The 20,244-nt window shown below is 51.4% G+C and overlaps 1 protein-coding gene across 13 annotated transcripts in view; it reads right to left on the bottom strand.

The window, feature by feature from the left end:
- MTSS1 (MTSS I-BAR domain containing 1) overlaps window positions 1-20,244 on the bottom strand; it is a 133,435-nt gene that overhangs the window by 93,953 nt on the left and 19,238 nt on the right. For all 13 annotated transcript variants that reach the window (XM_036031398.1, XM_028533542.2, XM_028533543.2 and 10 more), the window contains exons 2-3: window positions 16,262-16,323; window positions 12,395-12,468 (exon numbers count right to left, since the gene is read on the bottom strand). In XM_036031398.1, the coding sequence (XP_035887291.1) occupies window positions 12,395-12,468; window positions 16,262-16,323 (136 nt within the window). The remainder of the gene's footprint in view (window positions 1-12,394; window positions 12,469-16,261; window positions 16,324-20,244) is intronic.

Raw genomic sequence — 20,244 nt, forward strand, 5'->3', positions numbered from 1 at the left:
GTGGTGGCTGAAGCCAAATCACATGTTCCTGGAGAAACCAAAAATGGATGGGCTTTGAAGTACAGATCAATGCTTTGTGTTGCCTTTCTAACACGGACCAGAGGTCATTCCAGGCCTCCTTCCCCAACCTGTGCCCTTTTCGGAGCATCCTGGTTCCTGTCCTGACGTTTTCCGGGCGGCGAGGCAACAGCGCGTTCGGCCATCTAGTCCCGTTTCACTTCCACGCGGCTGAAGACCGACGTGTCCGTGCTCGATGTCACCGGACTGCTGCCATTTAGAGTAAGCGAAAAATAGCTCAACGTACTTGCACCAAATCCCCTTGGTTCAAAAAGGAAATGGTCCAAAATTTTCTTCAATGAATTTAAGGACAGAAGGGGAACAGTGACAGTAAATATCTCCACTCAAGGAAGTGTGAGCAGGAACCAAATCTCTCGAAGTGCACACGCACTACCAAATACCAGCACGCGCACACACGCACTTGGGTCCTTGGGCTCTGCACTCAGGAGGGAACCCCCTCCCCCCGCCGGAGGCTGGCTTCTTGGGCAGCCTACAAAGGAACGCGACGGCACAGGCCCATCTCCAGACCAGAAAACCCCAGCCGGAGGCCAGAGGCGGGACCTTTTCCTCCCAGGTTCCAGCACAGGGGAACCAACGGCCATCGCTGGGCCAGCCTCTGTGGCGGCAAACTGGAGAGGATGCAGGGCGAGCGAGAACAACGGAAACCAGCGTCTTGGGATGGTCCTCCAGTGGCCGAGCAGACGCACTGGGGAGAAAGACAAGGGCACACGGTGGTGCAAAGCCTCAAGGCCTTGGAACCAGACCCCAGGTCACCCCCTGCAGGGACAGTACCAGAAAGCACCCCGTGGACACGGTGAGGCCACAACGAATCAGCGACAGGGCCCCCCGAGGGCTCAGGGGCCACTGACACCACTCGCATCTCTGCCACCAAACCGAGGGTGGACTTTGGTCCCCAGGAGAGCGAGAAGGCGGCCTAAGCCTTAGGAGGCTCAAGAATGATCGTCCGAACAGCTGGAGTTTTGTTTCTGTCAACAGCTGAACCCCTGACAGAGAAGAAATAATCCTTTGGTTTGCAGCCACGGCCAAAACTCTGAGACCACAAATGCATCACAAGGGCAGACAGAAATGGCTACAGTGAAAACAAAACCCTTTCATTATGTTTTTCCAGCATAATGAACTGTAAGCTACTTTGCATTCTTCTTAGCTTCTTTTCTTTAGGTTCTGATACCATGGCCATTAAACACAATCTGCAAAAAGGCTTCGCTGAGCATCAGAATGGGACAGCTGGGATGCTAGCACGTGGCCATGTTCAATCTTGTCGTTCTGCAGAAGGGATTCATATTCATAATTGATGACGCTTTTGTCCATGCCAGAAGGAAAATATAAAGGCTCAACTGTGCTTAAGTAAATTCTACTCAAGCCAACTGCAATACAATTTTTACAAATTACAGAGTAACAGGGAAAAACAAGATTTTGTGACTTGTGAACATAAAGAAAAGACAAAAACAGGGCAGCCATTATTTCAAGGAAGAAATCCGGTTAAAACCATTCATTTCTGAAAGGACGGTTACATCTTCTCTCTCCTCCATAAAAGAGACAGTAAGCAATAAAAAAACTGAACATCCTAAGAAAAGGCATACATTTGATCACCATTAAATGTGTTTAAAAGATCCAACAACCCTTTGCCAGGCAGACACCACCAGGTCCCAAACACCATTACTGGCCCAAAATGTCAACCAAGAATAACCCAGATGAGCAGATAAACCGCAGAATGAGCTTTGGTTTAAGAGGCGCTTCTGTGTGCATATCGGTACGGAGGTAGAAACCCTTGAAGTACTAGTGGAACATTTCACAGAAATTCCCTTCAAGGTATCTTTTCTCGTCATATAGCTATCGAAAAGATATACAAAGACAAATTGGTGTTAAAGGTTCATTTCATTCGTTCAACAGTTTTATTTTTTTGAGGGGCCAGGGGCCCGATGATGAGTACAACAGGAAATGCTGCAGGGTGGTTGCCAAAGGCTGTCAGAGGAGGACAGAGAGTCTTTGGGGGGGGGGGGGTGGACAGTGACACGAGTGGGTCTGGAGTGTGGGCGGGAGCTGAGGACAGGGAGGTGGGAGGGGCCAGGCCAGCAAAGGTGGAATCAGATGGAAACACCAGTGCCTGGAAATCACTGACGAGCCACACGTCTGCTGTGCGTAGGGACCTGGGGAGTCACATGATCCCGGGTCCTGTCATCCTGTGTCACAGCTGTTGGGGGTTTTCATAGCCACGACCTCGTCTGAACTCCACGGTCACCCTGAAAAGCAGGTGTGGCAGACCCAGCCATCATCTCCGAGATGTCAAAGCTGAGGTGGGTCCGACTGCACGGGTCCCTGCAGGTCACAGAGCCTGGGCTCCGCCTCCCGACCCAGACTCCAGGCCCAGGCTCCGCCTCTCCAGGAGGGAGGCCCGCTCCTCCGTGATGAAAAGTGCACCCCTCTGGGGCTGCGTCGAAGTTCTTACTCAACTTGACCTGCTGAAAGGAGCTGCTGTGCCTATGTCGACACCGGGAAACAGCCTCGAGGGAAACAGGAACAGTCCGGCTTGGTGAGACGTGGACCCTGCATCCAGTGTTACACACACAAACTCAGCAGAAACAGCGCGTGGATGGCCAAATCTCTGAAGTCGTAACTTAGTTACGAATGACTTAAAACCTAGCTTAGCTGAGCCAAGTTGTCCACAACAGCCTCGAAAAAGACAGGGGCACAGCTCCGTTAGTCTGCCACAGGACAGCCCCCAAAGTCTAGCTTGGCGGTCCTCAGCCAGGGCCATCTGCCTCTCCTTGGGCAACATCTAGGGACATTTCTGGTTTTCACAGTGGACTGGGGCAGAGAACAGGGATGTTGCTAAACACCCCGCAATGCCCAGGACAGCCCCTCCCAACAAAGAAGTGTCCAGCCCCAAACGTCAACGGTGCTGAGACTGGGAAACCCTGGTCTCAATTCTAGGCGGTCCTCCATACGCAGGGGATCTCGGAGGCGGGAAGCATGTGCGCGAGCCCGAGGGGTCGTTCACACGCACCCAGGCTCTGCTGCTTCGCAGCTGTGCGGCATTTTTAAGATTTTATTTATTTATTTTTAGAGAGGGAAGGGAGGGAAAGAGAGAGAGAGAGAGAGAGAGAGACATCAATGTGCGGTTGCTGGGAGTCATGGCCTGCAACCCAGGCATGTGCCCTGACTGGGAATCGAACCTGTGACACTTTGGTTCTCAGCCCCAGCTCAATCCACTGAGCCGCCAGCCAGGGCGGCTGTGTGGCATTTAACCAAGCCACTTCAAGTCGCCTCGCTGGTTCCCCTAGCTTCCGACCACCGTCCCCCAGCAGACAAAGCAGCTGACGGGCTGAGTGCTCCGACAGGGAGAGGGCCCTCAGCAAATCCTCAAGGCCAAGGCTAGGCTAAGATCCCTGCCACCTGCGATAGGCAAAGGCTCCCGGGTACCTCCGTTTCCAAATAACACACACTCCCAGCACGAGCTTCGTGGGAACACATTGGGAAAAGCAAACACCGGTGCACAGACCCGCCGTGAGCACGCCCATGCCAGTCCCCAGCAGGGCTGCCAGCGCCACCGGAGGTCGAGGCGCATTTACAAGGCTCAGCATTTCCTTTGGTTCCAGCACAAGCACCACATCCTGCACTTTGCTTCAAGTTCCTATCATCCAAATGGAGCATCGTTGTCGTCGTCGTAATCAGCATCTGCCTTTTAACAGGCACGGGCGGCGATCTCGTTTCCATGGCGACTCGCGGGCTAAACTCCAGGCAGAGCTGTCCAGGCTCTGAGAGCCGGCTCTGAGAGGAGAGGGGCAGGGGCAGGAAATGCAGGCTGGTGGGCACAAAGGAGCAGCAGGTCCTCTGTGGGCGGTCAGGCCCTTCTGACGGACCGAAGGACCCGACCGGAAAATCAGGGGGATGCAGCCCGTGTCGGCCCTGCACACGCACGGTTCCCAAAGACAAGACTGCAGGTGGGCAGTGCAGGGCAAGAGCTCCATGTCCACTGCCCCCTCCACCCTGCTTCTGTGCTGCGTCAGGCACCTCGGCCGCCTTCGGGCAGCGATACTGCCGACCGCTGACAACCACAACGAAAGGGTGCGTGTTAAGGGCCTCGTGCTATCTGAGCAGAAACGGTATGCTTGAGACGGGTAATCCCTCACCTTTCCCTCTCGTTCCTTATTCCAAAGGGGGAAGCAGCAGCATTGTACCGAACTGGGGAACGCACTCGAGTGCGGCTCTAAAGGGAAGTGCCACCCCGTGGCTGGATGTCGGTTTCCATGGCAACCAGGGTCCCTGGGTCCTGGCACACACAGCAGGGAATGCCGCAGATTTCCACAGCAGTGTCTTCTGGTAGAAATAAGAGTCTCGTGGAGGCTTTAAGCATTTGGGAATCCAAAAACACATTGTGTGTGTGTGTGTGTGTGTGTGTGTGTGTTGCCACGTGCGGGCACGCAGGTGGAGATATATTCACAATGTAGATGAAAAAGCCTCGTTATCCTTACAGATAAATATGCTTATGTCAAATAGAACGCATGATTTGAATATAAACGCAACGGCCCACCCACACACAGCGCTACGAGAAGACAAGAACACCTTCCGTAGAAAAAGAACTTGGAATGGGAGGAGCAAGCTGCTCTGGGAAACCACGTGAGCCAGGACTCCACGTAAACAGTCAAGCAAACACACACCCTTACGAACACTGACCAGGAGCACAGGGTGGAGATCTGTGGGCACGGCCCCTGTTCCTTCCTACTGGAGCACCTGCACCGTCAAACCGGGACTCGTGTGAGCAGCCGGCCCACCATGCGGTTTGCAGGGGGAACCCTGGGGCTGAGAGCCCTGGGCTAAGACGGGCATCCCCCCGGGCCCCTGACGAGCTGGGTGGCCTTGGACAAGTGACTGCACCTCGCTGAGACTCAGTTTGCTCTGTAAAGATAAAAAGTCGGCACTAGATACTAGATGGTCTATTAAAAAAAAAGAAACAAAAAAAAAAACATACTTTCTAAAAATGGAAAGACCAGAGAATTATGTTAAGGAAAAAAAAAAAAAGGCCCTGGCTGGCATAGCTCAGTGGATTGAGCGTGGGCTGCGAACCAAAGTGTTGCAGGTTTGATTCCCAGTCAGGGTAAATGTCTGGGTTGCAGGCCACAGCCCCCAGCAACCGCATATTGATGTTTCTCTCTCTCTCTCTTCCTTCCCTCTCTAATAAATAAATAAATAAAAATCTTTAAAAAAAAAAACCATGAGAAAATACAGCTACTGGTCCATCCACTCTGCAAGCCAGCTAAGAAGTGCTTCAGTTTATGAAGTTTCTCACAAGTCGGCAACCGTGTCCTGGGCCTCGAAGGGGCGCCAAGCTCCGGGAAACCAGAGTGGAGGTGTCAGCGCGCCTCTGATAGCCACACACAGGCTCTGGGTGAAGAAAGCCTCGGGTAGTTTTCCGTAAAACTGCTCCGGGCTGCCCGAGATAACTTATGCTGCGTTCCTTCTTCTCCTGTTACCTACAAAGCCTCAGCTGGAGTAAGATCATCAGAAAAATTAATACACTATCCTTCAGTCTTTCAAAGCATGAAACTCAGCTCGTAAAGGAAACTTACCACCGAACTTACTTCTCAAAACGCTCCTAAGTTCTCCCTCTTCCCCTAAGAATGCTCAGGACCACAACCAAAAATACCTAAGGAGCCCCAACCGGCCTGTGAGAGCAAGAAACCAGTTTATGAGCTATGGCCACATCCAGAGATCCACAGACTGCAGTTTTATGCCTTTTTATTTTTAATCTACTGAATGGATGTGTTCACATTCCTTTAAGGTCATAGTCAAAGACTATTCGGTTCTAAGGCCTGTGAAAAAGAGCTTTTTAAAGACTTTTTTTTTAATAATTAATTTTTTTCCCTCAGTTGTGGCTAAGGAGCTTCCTAGGTAGAAATAAGGCTCTGATTGCAAGAAAGAGAATTCAGGGCTTGCACATCCAAGTCCATCCAGAAGTGAAGGCCAGTGAAGTCTCCGCTGAACAACCTGGTTAAAATGAAACTCGGGGCCAACAAACCGGTCCACTGCCTCTTGGAAACCGCTTCCCAGCACCTCCTCCTCTAGAATGGAAGGGTTCCTCTCTCTTCTCCCCCTCTCCCACGCCCTCCCCAGCCACCGCAGGGGAGCACCTCGTACCACCTGCCAAGGTTCAAATTCTGAACTCCCAAATGGAATCTGGTCAGAGACTCCACCCCAGAGGCCTCGGGTCCCGGGAAACAACAGCCGTGTGCCCACGCTGTATACATCCTGCTAGATGCCAGCTACTTGGCGTCTGGGTGTGTGGGCACCTCAGGGAGGAGCAGGCACAGGTGCTGTCCTGGAGGTGCCCGCTGTCCAGTGGGGAAGATGGGGACACCACAGCGAGGGGAGAAAAAGCATGTGTCACAGAGGCCCGGAGGCCTGGGGCCAGCTTCGCCTTGGGACAGAGTGGGAGAGGGAAGATGAGCAGCAGATTCACAAGCAGCAGATCCTCAAGCAGCTGCAGGGGGGCGGTGAGGGGGTGGACTGGGAAGGTCAAGGCCAGGCCTGGAATGCGCATGTGTGAGCAGGAAGCAAGGAAAGGTGTTAAGGGTGTCCGAAATAGCAAGCACTTCTTTGTGGGTGGCACTGCCGGCCAGGGGTGGAGATGTCTTTGGACAGGTGGGTTGTGGCAAGATGTTTACAAGAAAGGGGTCACAGTCTCCTGGGAAGCTTGCACAAATCTGAGATTTCCCGGCCGGGGCCCCCCCCCACCTCATTATTCTGATTCCATAGATAGGAGGCAGGGTCTGGAAATCTGTACTTAAAAAAAAACTTCTTGAGTGATTATCATCCACACAGCCATGTCTTAAGACCACAGCATTTAACAAAGTCTACACTAAAAACGTGCAACACATACCAAAGGTATATAACATATTTTTAAGGACCAGGATGGCTTTATCCAACACCAGCCGTACAGATTTTCTTCACCGATGCCCAGAAGCACGGCAATCGTGGGTGAGGGCACAGGTCTGACCGTCTGGACCTCCATGGCCCTGCCCACCTCCTCCTGCTCGCGTCTGGGGGTGGGGGTGGGGGCCTTGTCCCAGCTCAAATCAACCCAAGTATCCGAGTGTGGTTTCCATTTTCATTTTCTTCTGCTGACCCTCTTCCCCCTCCATGACTCTCTGCTTCACTTAGCCTCCTCCACTCCCTGTGTCTGCACAGCAAACTCAGAAGATGATACAGAAGAGAAATTTCAGACTGCCCGCCTTCACTCACATTTGATGGCTTTAATGGGGCCAAATCAAGATTCAAAATCATAGCATACGAGAGCCGACCAAAAAAGTTTACCTGGGATCAGCTAGGGCCCTGCGTCCTGGAAAAACCCCTGTGGCAGGTGAAAAAATGAAAGCCCAGAGAGGCAAAATAAAAATCACTTGAGGTCACAAATACGATATACACTAAATCCAGGATCTCCTTACGCAAGGACCAGTCACCTAACTGTGAAAGCCTAGGCTGGGGGCCAGGCGCCGGCTCCACCACTTACTGGCCATGTGACCTTGGCCAGCCTAGGTAAACTCTCTGGTCTGATTTCATCACCTGAAACGAAGATCACGAGCACCTGCCTCCCGGGGCTGTTGTTAAAATAAAAAGGCTCGATAGATGTAAAACACACAGGACAGAGTCCAGCCTGTGAACCTATTCAGTGAAGGCCAGCCATCATTCTCAAGACAGAAACCATGCCCATTTTAAAAAGTGACGTACAAAGGGTTTTGGACATTAAAGATGATCTAGGAGGCTGGCGACCTATTCCCTTCCTTCTTATAACCTTCAACTCCTCACTATGATTTGGTGTATCATCATCTAAACTTGCCCTGAGATGGGCAAATTTAGCTTGTCAATAATTACAGAGGCCCACGGAGGCAGCCCGACCTGACAGTCACACAGCAGCGTGCTCTTCAACTTCAAAGGCCCTGGCTGACTGACTGGAGCAATGACGCAGTGGCCACGGAGGGCCAGTGCTGAGCAGGACAGGGCGTGTCATCTGCCCGACGCACCTGCCATCCACGGAGAGGGAGAGCCAGGCCCCGGTGCGCCAGGGTGCTCGCAGGTGCAGGGGTGCTGATCCCCAAGACGGGCCGCCTCCCCTGGGGAGGGCTGAGAGGCCTTCCCCCACCTTAGTTCATTTCCTTTTCTTTCTTGTGTAACGTAACCCAGACGACGGCATGCCAGTCAGTTCAAGTGTTTCTTTCTCAACTCCTACAAGAGCCTGTGTGCTGGCGGGTCCACCACAGATGCAGAGAAAATGGTGATTCTGCCCCAAAAGTCTGGCCTTCTAAGTATACTGAGTGCCTAGACACTAATTCTTTGTGGCCAATAACACAGAAAAAAACTGTGTTTTCATATTAAACACAAGTTAAAAAAAATCAATAAAGTAGGATGCTGTACCATGTACTATGGTGCTAATAAACTCCTAAGCTCCATCCTAGTTTAATTATTAACCCAAACACACACATTACAAGAGCAACTTGTCCCCACCATGAAAAAAAAAAAAGAACAAAACAGAGTTCGGACACAGACGAGAGTGATTTTGCTCTTAGAGTGACGAGCTTTAAAATTTGTTCCTCAATAAACTGTATGAAAAGCCAGTGTAAAGTATTTGCTAAAAAGGACAAAGACCTTTCAGAGCCGTTTCTTCTGGGAAACGAGATGGAATGTTATTATTTTTGAAACCAGAGACCGGCCAGCCTGAGGTTCTGGACACGCGCCCGCATGAGATGCACTTAAGAATAACTGCCGCTCCTTCCGTCACCTCCAGCGCGCGGGGCTCTGAGCAAAGACACTGGGCTTTCTGTACTGCAAACTGTACCAGAGTCACCACCGCTCCTGAACTAAAGCCCAGACAGACGAGGCCTGTCCAGAGGTGTCCAGCCATGTAACATGAAAAATACAGACATTTACTGAAAAAGATGTAAGATACAAGAAACATGGTACAGAGGACAATGACACCTTAGCCCCTTCAAAGTAGGCACCTTGGGCCCTCACACAGTTCTCCCAGTCGCCATCAGCTGCCCCATCATATTTTCCTGAATCTCATCAACAGTCTGAAATCTCTTCCCTTTCAAAGGTGATTTTAGTTTTGGGGAAAGCCACAAGTCTCAAGGCGCCAAATCTGGGCTGTAAGGGAGCTGAGTCACCTGGCTGATATGACACTTTGCCAAAAAAAAAAACTCTGTATGAGACGTGATACGTGAGCGGGCGCATTGTCATGATGAAGCTGCCAAACACCAGTTGCCCACGGCTGCTGCCTTCTGAATCATCCCACTAGTTTTTGCGGAGTCATGTTCAAGCTTAACGCAAAATCTGATGCAGATTCATTGTTCTACTCACTCAGTCATATTGAATGTGATGGCCACACGGTACACATGCTCACTCAACAGTGTCTACTGCCCCCACTGACTAGTACAGTGAAGTCACCAGTGTTCACACATGCGCATTCCAGTCCACTCTCCCTGGCTGTCGGGTTACATCGAAGTTGCACAAACCGTTCTCATTATCTTAAGAAAGGCTGGACTTTTTCTGGACAGACGTCATCTATTTACTGCTGATCAAACCAGCTGGAAGCATTTTCTACAGATTCATTGTTCCCTGGTTGATGCAGACATAGTCAGTAACTGCAGCATAGCTTGTAATAACAAATAAATGGAGATAATCTTAATATCCCCCAATAAAAGACTGACTACGTCGTGCTACCTCCAGACAGTGGAATTCCACTTGGCCACTAGGAGGAACGAGGCAGAGCTACAGGTGCTGCAGAATACACTGTGGAGTCATGAAACAAGGTTTCCTACGGGCTCCCTTCTGAAAGGATCACACAGACAGACTTTGTTTTACACAGCATTCTACAGACCGTTCTGCAGCTAGCTAGCTGTCTTCCTCCCAGATGTGTTGGTCCATGCACACAGGAAAAAGTCTACACCGAATGGCACTAAGCCCAACGCCTGCAAAGGGTACTGGGAGCGTGGGTTTCCTTTTGCATATTTCGTTACATGAATTTTTTTAAATTCAAGGGCATACTGTATACTTTTTAATTTTTAATTAAAAATTAACTTAGTAAAAATCACTTGATGCTTATTGAACACACAAGAAGTGCATGCATTCGAGTTTTTCTCGTCAGCGCCGTAAAACAGATCTCCTTTCCACCAAGCAGACACTTTCTAGGTCACGTGAGAGTCCTCAACCCCCGCCACCCCCCACACACCATGGAAAGCTGTTTCCCCCCAGTGCACATAGGCTCTGGACACGGCCCAACATGACAGATTCTGGAATCATTAAAAACGAGCAGAAATCAAATACTTTAAAAATCAATGAAAGCCGGGGTCTGGTCACTGTGACATTATTTGTTTTCTGTCCAACACATCACCTCCGAGCTCCGGCTCGATCTCCAGCACCACCACAGAGAGGCTATTCTGGTTCCTTTTCCCACAAATCATTGCTCTGTGTTTCCTCCCGTGAGCCATGAGAACTGGCGGGCTCTCCCACTTCCCACCGAGAGCCACCCTGGGAGCAGCCCCTGCCAACACCCCAGCTCCCACTGCGGGAAATGATGGGCCATCGGGGGCTGTCTTTCTAGTCCATCCTTCACAGCCCGGACAGTAACTGCACATTAAAATATCCAAACTCGTTATGAATCACAGCCTCAAAAATGCAATGCCAGATACCTTAAAATAGTAAAGCAACTTTTTAAAAAAGACACATGTGGATAGCTATTCTAAAAAGACATAATAGAACTGACAAGTCCAGTCCTGCACACTGGTAAAGGAGAAGAAAAAATATTATAAAATAGACCCAATAACAGTAACAGCGGTGAAGACTGGCGTCAATGTTATGTTCTTCCTCATACTTGCGTTTTCTATAGTTTCTACAGTGGAACATAATTTTGTTTAAAGGGCTTAAAAACAACAATGGGTAAGACCAACATCAGGTGGACAAAGTAGACGAAGGCACCACATTTTCCTAGGGAACCTTCTGGAACACCGTTGGCACCCTGGAAAGGAAGAGAAATATGAACTCCCCCAGGGAGCCCTCCCCCATCTCCCCAAGCAGAATGGACTGCTCCCTTTTTCATGCCCCCCCCGCCGCCCCGGCCCACCACTGTCATCAGAGCAAACACGTGATTTCTACAGAGTCTTGATTTGCACATCCACATTTCCCCCATTCAAGGGCAAGCTCCTCCAGGGCCAGGAGAGTAACGTATGGGTTTCCGTGGGCCCATGCCGGTGCCTGACATGACAGCAGTTTTCAAGTCTGCTGAATGAATGAGAAGTGTGCTGGCTGTAGCGTCGCTTGAACATTTAACTGAGCCCCTAAAGTAAATGGGTGCTCAGTGAAAGCCCCGTCCCCAGAGGTGCCCATCACGTGCTTTGAGAAGCCCAACTCTCCTGAAACTGGGAGCAACCCCCAACACCCATGTTTTTCAATTGTCCCCATGGCAATGACAAAAACGAGCATGGAGCTACCAGTGCACAGGCAGACCCTGAAAGCTACGGCCGCCCCAGAGGCAGGAGGGACTCTCTGCCTGGGAGTGAAAGGGAGAGCGCGCCCCTGGGGACGGGGGTTTCTACACGCGTGGCTGATGCTGCATTTCTAACAACGGTGGTGGACACGGGGCTGTTTCCTGGTCGTCATTCTTCGTCTCGTGTGGGACTCAGTGGCCACGGAAACTATTAAAACATTTCAAAAGATGTCTTTTTGCATTGATTTAACATCCATACTCCTAAGCATTTACTATGTTCTAGGCACAATGTTTTTTTTGGGGGGCGGTTAGACATGAGGAAATCACTCACCTGCACCTGAGGGGCTTTGCAGGGACATGTGGGAAACAGAAACCCAGCACGGTAGGACACTGCGTATATACAAGGGTTCCTCACTTTACAGGACCCAGAAAAATGGCCTGTCCAAACATCCCCACTGCCTCCCAGCCCACAGGGGAGCCAGGAGCCCCCTAGCACAGCCCTCGTGAAACGGGAAAAACAAATCACCACTAAATGCACAGCTCGCGGCTCTGCAACCGGCAGGCCACGGAAAGCGGCCCGAACACACATCAAGCCACCTCATGCCTCAGGGGTGGCTCCTCTCCTTGGTTTTTCATCCTTCTTCTCCTGGGCTTTATCATCTGGAGAACTCTGCAGCTTCCCACACATGGAACCCCCAAGAGTTAAAAAAAAAAACCTGGAACACGAGCCAGCGGAGCCCTGGTAAGCTAGGCTCTCTCGTCTCACGAAGCCGCCCCCTAGGGAAAGGGCCCGCACGCCCAATCCGGTCCAGGCTGGAAGCCGCCCTGCCATCTGCTCACCACGTGTGTTGGTCGCCATGTCGGCCACTTTCTGAAAGGCGTCCAGGAAGGCAGCCGCCGCCACTACTGTTGTCCTGAAACACAAACAGACGACAAAGGCATGAGGAATGTCTCACACTCACAAGTTCATCACAGCCCAGGGGCTCGCAGCTCTGCCGAGGGCCAAACGTTCTCTTCCCCCCAGGGGACGGACGAGGGGACGAGGGGACGAGGACAGGCATTCGCTTGGGGGACCCGCTGGTTTCCCAGGAACTGTTTCTCTTCCTCACGTTGTGAGGACTCCGCCCCAACAAGGTGAGGCTCCCTCGGGTCCGGTCAGCAAACGCAGGCAATGCCATCACACCTGGTCACATACAGTCACCCCGTGCTTTGCCGTGTATAAGGCGTACCCGCATTTTTGTGTGCGTTATACACGGCATTATTATACCCACGGTATGTGACCATCAGGCCCATGTATAATGCTCATCCTGATTTTTCCCTCAAAAATGTGGGCAGCAAGCTCACATTACACAAGGCAAGATACGGTATTACCAGGTAAAGTGTCACGAAGGAGGGGAAGACAGGTGTTTCTACCAACAAGAGAAACATTAAGAAGTTTAAATGGTACCAGGAAAATTAATTTTAGAGGAGGAAAACAATCTGTACGTGGATTTGGAGAAGGAATCCTAGTGAGAGACCACCTAGTTTCAATGACTCGCTTTAGGAATGGGAACGCTGAGACCGCAACTGCAAGGTGGCTTTCAAAATCGCCAGCTGGTGCCAGAGCTGGGACCCATGAGCCCCGCATGACTCACGGTCCATTCTTGCTCCACAAGTCAAGCTCTGAGCTAAGTGACCTTCCCCCTGAATCCTAATCACGATGAAACTGAGATGCTGCTTTTGTGCCCTCAGAATGCTACCTCAACTGCCTCTCCTGCATTCCTAAAAGCTGAGAACAGGAAGATGCTCGTTTGCTGGCCTAGGAATAGTTCCGAGTCCTTCACAAGCTCATAAGCACCATGAGATGCCGGGAGCACTCCGTGGTGGACTGGCTCCTAGAACCGTGACCCGAGGTGTCCTGCCGTGAAGGGCGGCACCGCTCCAGCTCCCGGCAGGGCGGTGGATGTCCCGAACTAGCAAGCCAGCCCCAGGACTGGCGCTTTACAATGGAGCTTGTAGCCTGATGCTAACTTCCAAGGATTCCACACATGAATCCATCCAGCCTTTCCTGAGCATTCTTAAGAATGCAAAGTTGCCGAAGGGAGAAGATGAGAATAAGGATTATCAAGGACAACAGTTCAAACCAGAGGAAAAGGAAAGAAACGGCCTTTCAATGTTAAGCCACAGCAGCTGTGAAAGGGAAGCTCCCTGCAAGGAGGGGCTGGGCGTGGCCCCTGGGAAGTCCCTTAGAGCTGAACTTCAAAAAACGAGGCCTGAATATTTTCCAGGAGAGCGAGAATGCATCCTGCTCAAATTGTTTTTAAAAATGACTTAAAAAGAAAAAACAAAACCAAAGTGAAAACACTGCAAAGCACAGTTTGAAAAGACCCGGCGTCCAGGGCACACCCCGGGAAGGCCGGCTTCACCGAGCGTCCTCGTGCCCCAGCAGAGCTCACTCTGATGCACAGTCACTATCAGCCACGACAGCCGGACCTGTTCCCGTTCCAGTCCACGCCGACCATCCACATTAACCGAGCCCGCTGTGGGGGTGCCTCACGCGTCACCCGGGCTCCGCTGAAAAGGAAGACGGTGGTCCAGTGTGACGACGAATTAAGAGCTTTTAACCTCTGCTTTCCAAAGAGTCACGTTTCACTGTCTGCTGTTGTCACAAGACATCTTAAGCCTCTCCAACGGGACGGAGCAAACAGGCCACCGCGGGCAGCAGGAAGGACTGATTCAGCTGCAACACGCCCGGACTCTCTTGCCTCTTGTACGGCCTTGTCCTCCTCCTTTCTCGAGTGCAGAAGACCACACCCCGGGTGTGAGGCCCCCCGAGTGCCCTCGGCCGGGTGCCAGTTGGTTGGCAGAATAAGCATTTCCACTCCCTGAGCTGAGGAAGGAGCTCAGTGCCGTTAAAAAACATTAAATGTATCATACTTTGGACCAATGGGGCTAAGACAACACTGCTCTGAGTCTCACTTTGTATTGCTACGTGCAATCAGTTCAGTACCTTAAGCTTTGGCTTCTTCATTGGCAAAAAAAAAAAGAGGGAATCTCTTCCTTGGTCAACATGAAAGCTTGCCAGACAATTAAGTGAAGCCAGATAAGAAAAAGTATGCGGTGTGGTGTGGGGTGGGGTTGGGGTGGGGGCGGCAGGTAAACTTAAATGTTTTGTTGTTTTACTACAGGAAGACACCTACAGGATGGGCGCTGACCTGTTTGAAATAAATGACAACAGGGGCAGAGGCAGGGGTGCACAGGTAACCAGTAAACAAGGTGAAGGGCCGCATATTCCGACTGCAGGAGTTTGCAACCAATCTAGTGTAAAGTAATCCCAAGTTCTTAAGCAAAGACATGGTAAAGGACTTGACCCGTGGAGAAGGAGCCATACTCCAGAGCCCCCATCCACCAGGAGGGAGGCCGGTGCCCAGCTCTGGAAACCCCCGGGGCACAGATGGAAACCCCAGGCCGCAGGAAGGGTGGGGCTGGAAGGGAAAAGGCCCACCGCCCCTGCGTCCTGCTCCCCTCGTCTCCAGGGGAGCCAGGCCACGTCCAGTCCTACGGCCACAACTCGGAGCCGTCACCCCTGGTGTCCACCGGCACAGGCCCGAGAGCATCCGGGCATCCATCCTCTCTCTCTGTCATCTGCAGAGCCCTGGGTCCTACAAAACACTCACCTGCTTTGTCCTCCGGAAAATCACCCTCATACATCCAAACCAACCTATGTCATTGTCCCCATGCCCTGAACGAGGGGCATGCAACTGGCTGCTTCTGTAACTGTCCCACCCCTCGAGGGACACCCACCAAGTGCAAGAGTGCCCTCTTCCCACTGATTCACGAGCACGTGGTTTTAACAAGAATAAGTAGATGTATATTTTCTATTCCCTATCCAGTGATGTATGAAAAAGCACAAGACAATAATAACAGCCCCTGGGGGCAGATAGCAGTAAGTCGTATTTTTCTGAGCAGCTGTACAGAGGTACCATTTGTATACCGTAAAAATGCGTCCTTTTCAGGTGTATAAGTCAACAGGTTTTTAGTAAATTTAGAGTTATGCAACCACCACCACATCCGATTTTAGAACATTTCCATCACCCAGAAATATCGCTCGCGCCCATTCGCTGCCAACCTCCCGTCCACTCCAGCCCCAGGCAACCGCCAATCTACACCTGCCTCTGCAGACCTGCTTTTCCTGGACACTTCATGTAAATGAGATTCCACAGTGGTCAGCACTTGGTGTTACACTCACTGTGAGGATGGACTCTGGAGCCAAGCTCCCTAAATTCAAATCCCTATTATTTACTAGCTGTGCGACTTTGGATAAGTTATTTAGCTTATCTATGCCTCCGTTTCCTCATCAGTGAAATGGGGGTAGAAACTGTACTCAGCTCCTGGGGTCCGAAGATTTCATCAAGTTAACATACGCCTGCCTGGTACACGGTGAGTACTCTGTAAATGTTGCCCGTACCACTTTACATATAATACCCCATTCCACTCTCAAAATTCACGTGGAAGGAGGCAGAGTGGATGAGTTTAATTTTATGCATGGGACCCAGAGGCCAGGACATATGGCTACCAAGTGACGATGCTTGAATTAGAACATGCTTCTAGGTCTGCAACACTTCCACAATTAACCCCGCTCTGCATTGTCTCGGGGCCATCCCATCCCACCCCATCCTTCGTCTGAGGCCGTTGCCATTTCCCCGGGGACGGCAGACTCCTACTTACCGAAGCTGGGACTGCAGTTTTCCCGCTTTGTTTATGAAGTCTTCCCAAACTGGATAGCTCCCCTGCAACAGAACAGAGCCGTCAATCAGTAGGTCGCACTGCATGGTGAGAGGCACCCGATTAAGACCATAACACAGCACCCAACTCCAATGGCGCAGGGAACAGTCCGCACGCTCGCTTCCTTTGCAGTCTATGGTCTGTTACCGGGTTACCTGAAAATGCTCTGGCTCAGGAATGGGTGCGGAGGGGGCTCCGTCCCTGTAACCTGGCACGCACCACAGACACCACCAGGAACCAGGGGGCAGAATCGAACACGCACGCCGATATGTCACTTTTCGAGTCCATCGGTGGAGGACCCACATTCGATGTGCGGGACACACCTTGAGCCACCTGATGGTGGCCCTGGCCATTCTCCCTCTAATCCCCAAGGGCAGGGAAGAAGGACTCGGAGGGACTGGGGCTCCTGCCCGGGTGGCCACTGGGAAGCATTACTGGACGCTCAGAGTCTAGAGGTGGGGAAGTTACCCAAATGGAGCTGCCCCACTGACGGCTGGAACCCAGCATCTACCTACAATGTGGGAGGAGACGGCTCCCCAGCACAGATCAGCTGACAGTAAACCCAGCACCTCCCACAGCTCCAGTACCTGCCGCCCTGTCCTCCTCATCTCCGTGCGGTCCTAGTTCTAACCCTCTGCGCAACTTCAGAGTTCAGACGTGAACTCTGCTTCCACACGGACGTCTTTTCAAAGAACCGAGGGTAACCAGCACATTCACCCGCAGCTTTCCTTCTTTCGGCAGCCCCCAAGTTCAATTCCATTTCCACCCGGGACCCTGCTTCCCACCCCGCCAGAGTCCTGGGAACGCCCCATCGTGTCCCCCTGCTCTTCCTCTAAGCGTGGTGCTCAGACGCGGACGCCAACCTGCAGGTGCAATCCTGCCAGGGCCAGACCAGAGCGGGCCTGTCGCCTCCCTGCACACACCCATTCCACTCACAGGAAGACCAAGGAGCCCACAGCCAAGAGGCGGTGCAAACCCGACCCAGAGAAGCGGAAACCATGGTTACGGAGGTTATGTTTGTCACTGAGTCATTTAAATACAGCACGAAGACTAGCCACCTGGGGGGCTGTGGTCGCAGGACAGAAGGTGAACGCTACGAACCTGCACATGGCAAAACAACACGGGCCCCCTCTTGACTTCCGTTGCTGAGGACAGGAGGGAGGAGCTACATCACGAAGTCGATCATCTCATCTTTCAGAAGCCCAATCAAAATAGTCTAAAACGGCAACTGAGCTCAGACATACCGTATTTTTCAGACTAGAAGACACATTCCCCCCAAATCTGGGAGAAAAGGGGTGTGTCTTATAGTCCAAATGTAGCTAACCTGGCTCACTTTGTGGGGGGCGGCGGTGGAGCAGGGTCACAGGTTATTAAATATTTACCACATCTTTTGCTTCAAAAGTTTTTTTCCTATTTTCCTCCTCTAAAATCCAGGTGCATCTTAGAGTCTTAAAAACACAGTAATAATTTCACCTTCCTAATGGCTTTGATAATCTCCTCTTACCCCTGCAGCAGTTTCTCACCCTTGCCACTGCTGACATTTGGGACCAGATTATTCTTTTCTGTCAGGGCTGCCCTGTGCTTTGTGGGGTGGTTAGCAGCACACATGACCCGTGTTCACTACATGCCAGTCACATTCACGGATGCCACTGGTCGTGACAACCACAAATGTCTTCAGACATTGCCAGATGTCCCCTTGGAAGCAAAATCATTCCTGGTTAAAAGCCACTGCTTTACAGGAATATCTGAGAAACAACTCATTTCTTTGGGTGCTTTCAACAGTTCTTGAAACTCTGGCAATTTCTTTGGTGTTTCTTCACTTCCGTTTCAATTCTTCCGATAAATGAAAGTAAAACTGAATATATTTTTATTTTGAAACTGTCATGCAGAGCATGAACACCCTGTTATAAAAGTGCCTACATAGATACATTTTTCTAGCTATCAAGTCTGTCTGAAAATGTGCAGAGAGACATCTGGGAAATTGTCAACCAAATATTAAAATGGATTATTTCTGGGAGTTAAGATTTGGACCAATGCGCTGCTTTCTTCTTTGTACTTTCCTCTCTGGCCATAGCTTGTTTTTTTTCTTTTGTTTGTTTTTAATAAGGTCAGGTATCATTTTAATAAAAACACTAAACGTCGTTACAGGAACAAAATTTGAGATCAAATCAGCGGCAGGCCCTGGCAACAGCAGCAGCATGAATTCACAGCCTGCCCGAACCCCAAGTTCCCTAGCACAGAGCTGCTGGGTCACAGCCGTGGGCTCCGCAGAGATGCCCAAGACCTGCCTGGCCGCCGCTGCAGGCCTCTGGACTTCCTCCTCCGGCTGCAGTTTGCTCCCAGGGGATGCCAGGCTGCACCAGGTCAGCGAGCGACCCCGTCTGATTGGCTCCTGGCGGCGGCCCTTCAGGCAGCCACACCTGAGCCACTGACACCCACACCCACGCACAGGTCTTGTCACCATCCTGGGAAGTCAGAGCCTCCATCTGTGTGTCCTGGGGGCAGTTCTTCCACCCAAGAGAGTAACTTTGTTTTAACTCATGTTGAATGAAACCTTGCGAGAGCTCAGGCTGCCACCATTCCAGTCCATCGAGGCCTCGAGGGGAATCCTGATTCTGACACCTAAAAACGTACCACATTCCTCTCAAGTCCAGGTGTGCACCCCCCTGCTGCATCTACATGCAAACAATGGAAGAGTTCAGGGCTGAGAGATCCGAGTCTGCGGGATGGCCAGGAGGCAGCTCTGTCTAGATGGGCATCGGTGAGCATCCCTAGGAGCCCAAGAGCTCAACCAACCAACGACAGCCTCATCTCGCCTTTCCTTGTCCTTCTGACCCACAAGACAGTGGGAGAAGCCTTTTGAAAAGCCCGTGTTCATACCCAGGGAGCACCCGCTTCTAGCGAAGGCACCATCACCTCACATCTACACAAAGGACAGGAGAGCTACCCCTCCTCTCCCAGCACTGACCACTCCCACCCAGGAAGTCCCTGAAGAAGGTCTCTCAGATGATGATCCATGGTATTTCTTCAGAAAAAGGTCAGGCACAGTCACTGAGAACATGACAGAATGTCCAGAGGCCTGTGCAGGCAGCACTGAGCCCTGAATTCCAGCCACGGTCCTACCAGTAAATGACTGGGTGAGGTCACCTGACCTCTCAGGGCCTGTTCCTTATAATGATAAACACTAATAAGTATTTATTAGTAGGGTATTCCATCACCATTATTGAACACTAACATCACTGGACACTGAAAGAATGGACAAAAGAATAAAGAACACAAAATCAGGCCCCAGCTGGGTGGTTCAGTTGGTTGGAAAGTCATCCCACACACCAAAACGTTGCGGGTTCGATTCCTGGTCAGGGCACATGCCTAGGTTGCGAGTTCGATCCCCATTGGGGCACAAGTGAGAGGCAACTGATCAACGTTTCTCTCTCATCTATCATCTCTCTCTCTCTCTCTCTCTCTTTCTCTGTTTTTCTCTCTCCCTTTCTCTTTAAAAAATCAAATATACCTTGGGGTGAGGATTTAAACACACACACACACACACACACACACACTCCAAAGTTGTCTCCTCGATTGAACCTTCACTCTCCTGTTTGCAATGTGACATCGGGCAGGTGGCTCGACCTCCGCACGGGGACCAGCCACGACTCTGCAGGGCTGGTGTGAGGAATAAATGGGGTCAGACAGAGAAGTGCTCAGTGAGGGCTCAGTACCCGTTGGAGAGGACTGGTCCGAGCGTGTCTCAGGCTGTCGGGAGAGGAGCTACAGACCCCCTGAGTCGGCCTGCCCATCCAGGCTGGCATCCCTCATCCTCGCTCGCAAGGATGGAGCCCCCCGGGCACAGGTGTGCTGTGCGTCCATCCCACTGCAGGTGAGCCACGGCGCCAACACCGCACACCAAGACAGCGGGGCGCACCGAGCCA

This window comes from Phyllostomus discolor, chromosome 7 (genome assembly GCF_004126475.2).
Source record: "Phyllostomus discolor isolate MPI-MPIP mPhyDis1 chromosome 7, mPhyDis1.pri.v3, whole genome shotgun sequence".
In the NCBI taxonomy this organism is placed as follows: Eukaryota; Metazoa; Chordata; class Mammalia; order Chiroptera; family Phyllostomidae; genus Phyllostomus; species Phyllostomus discolor.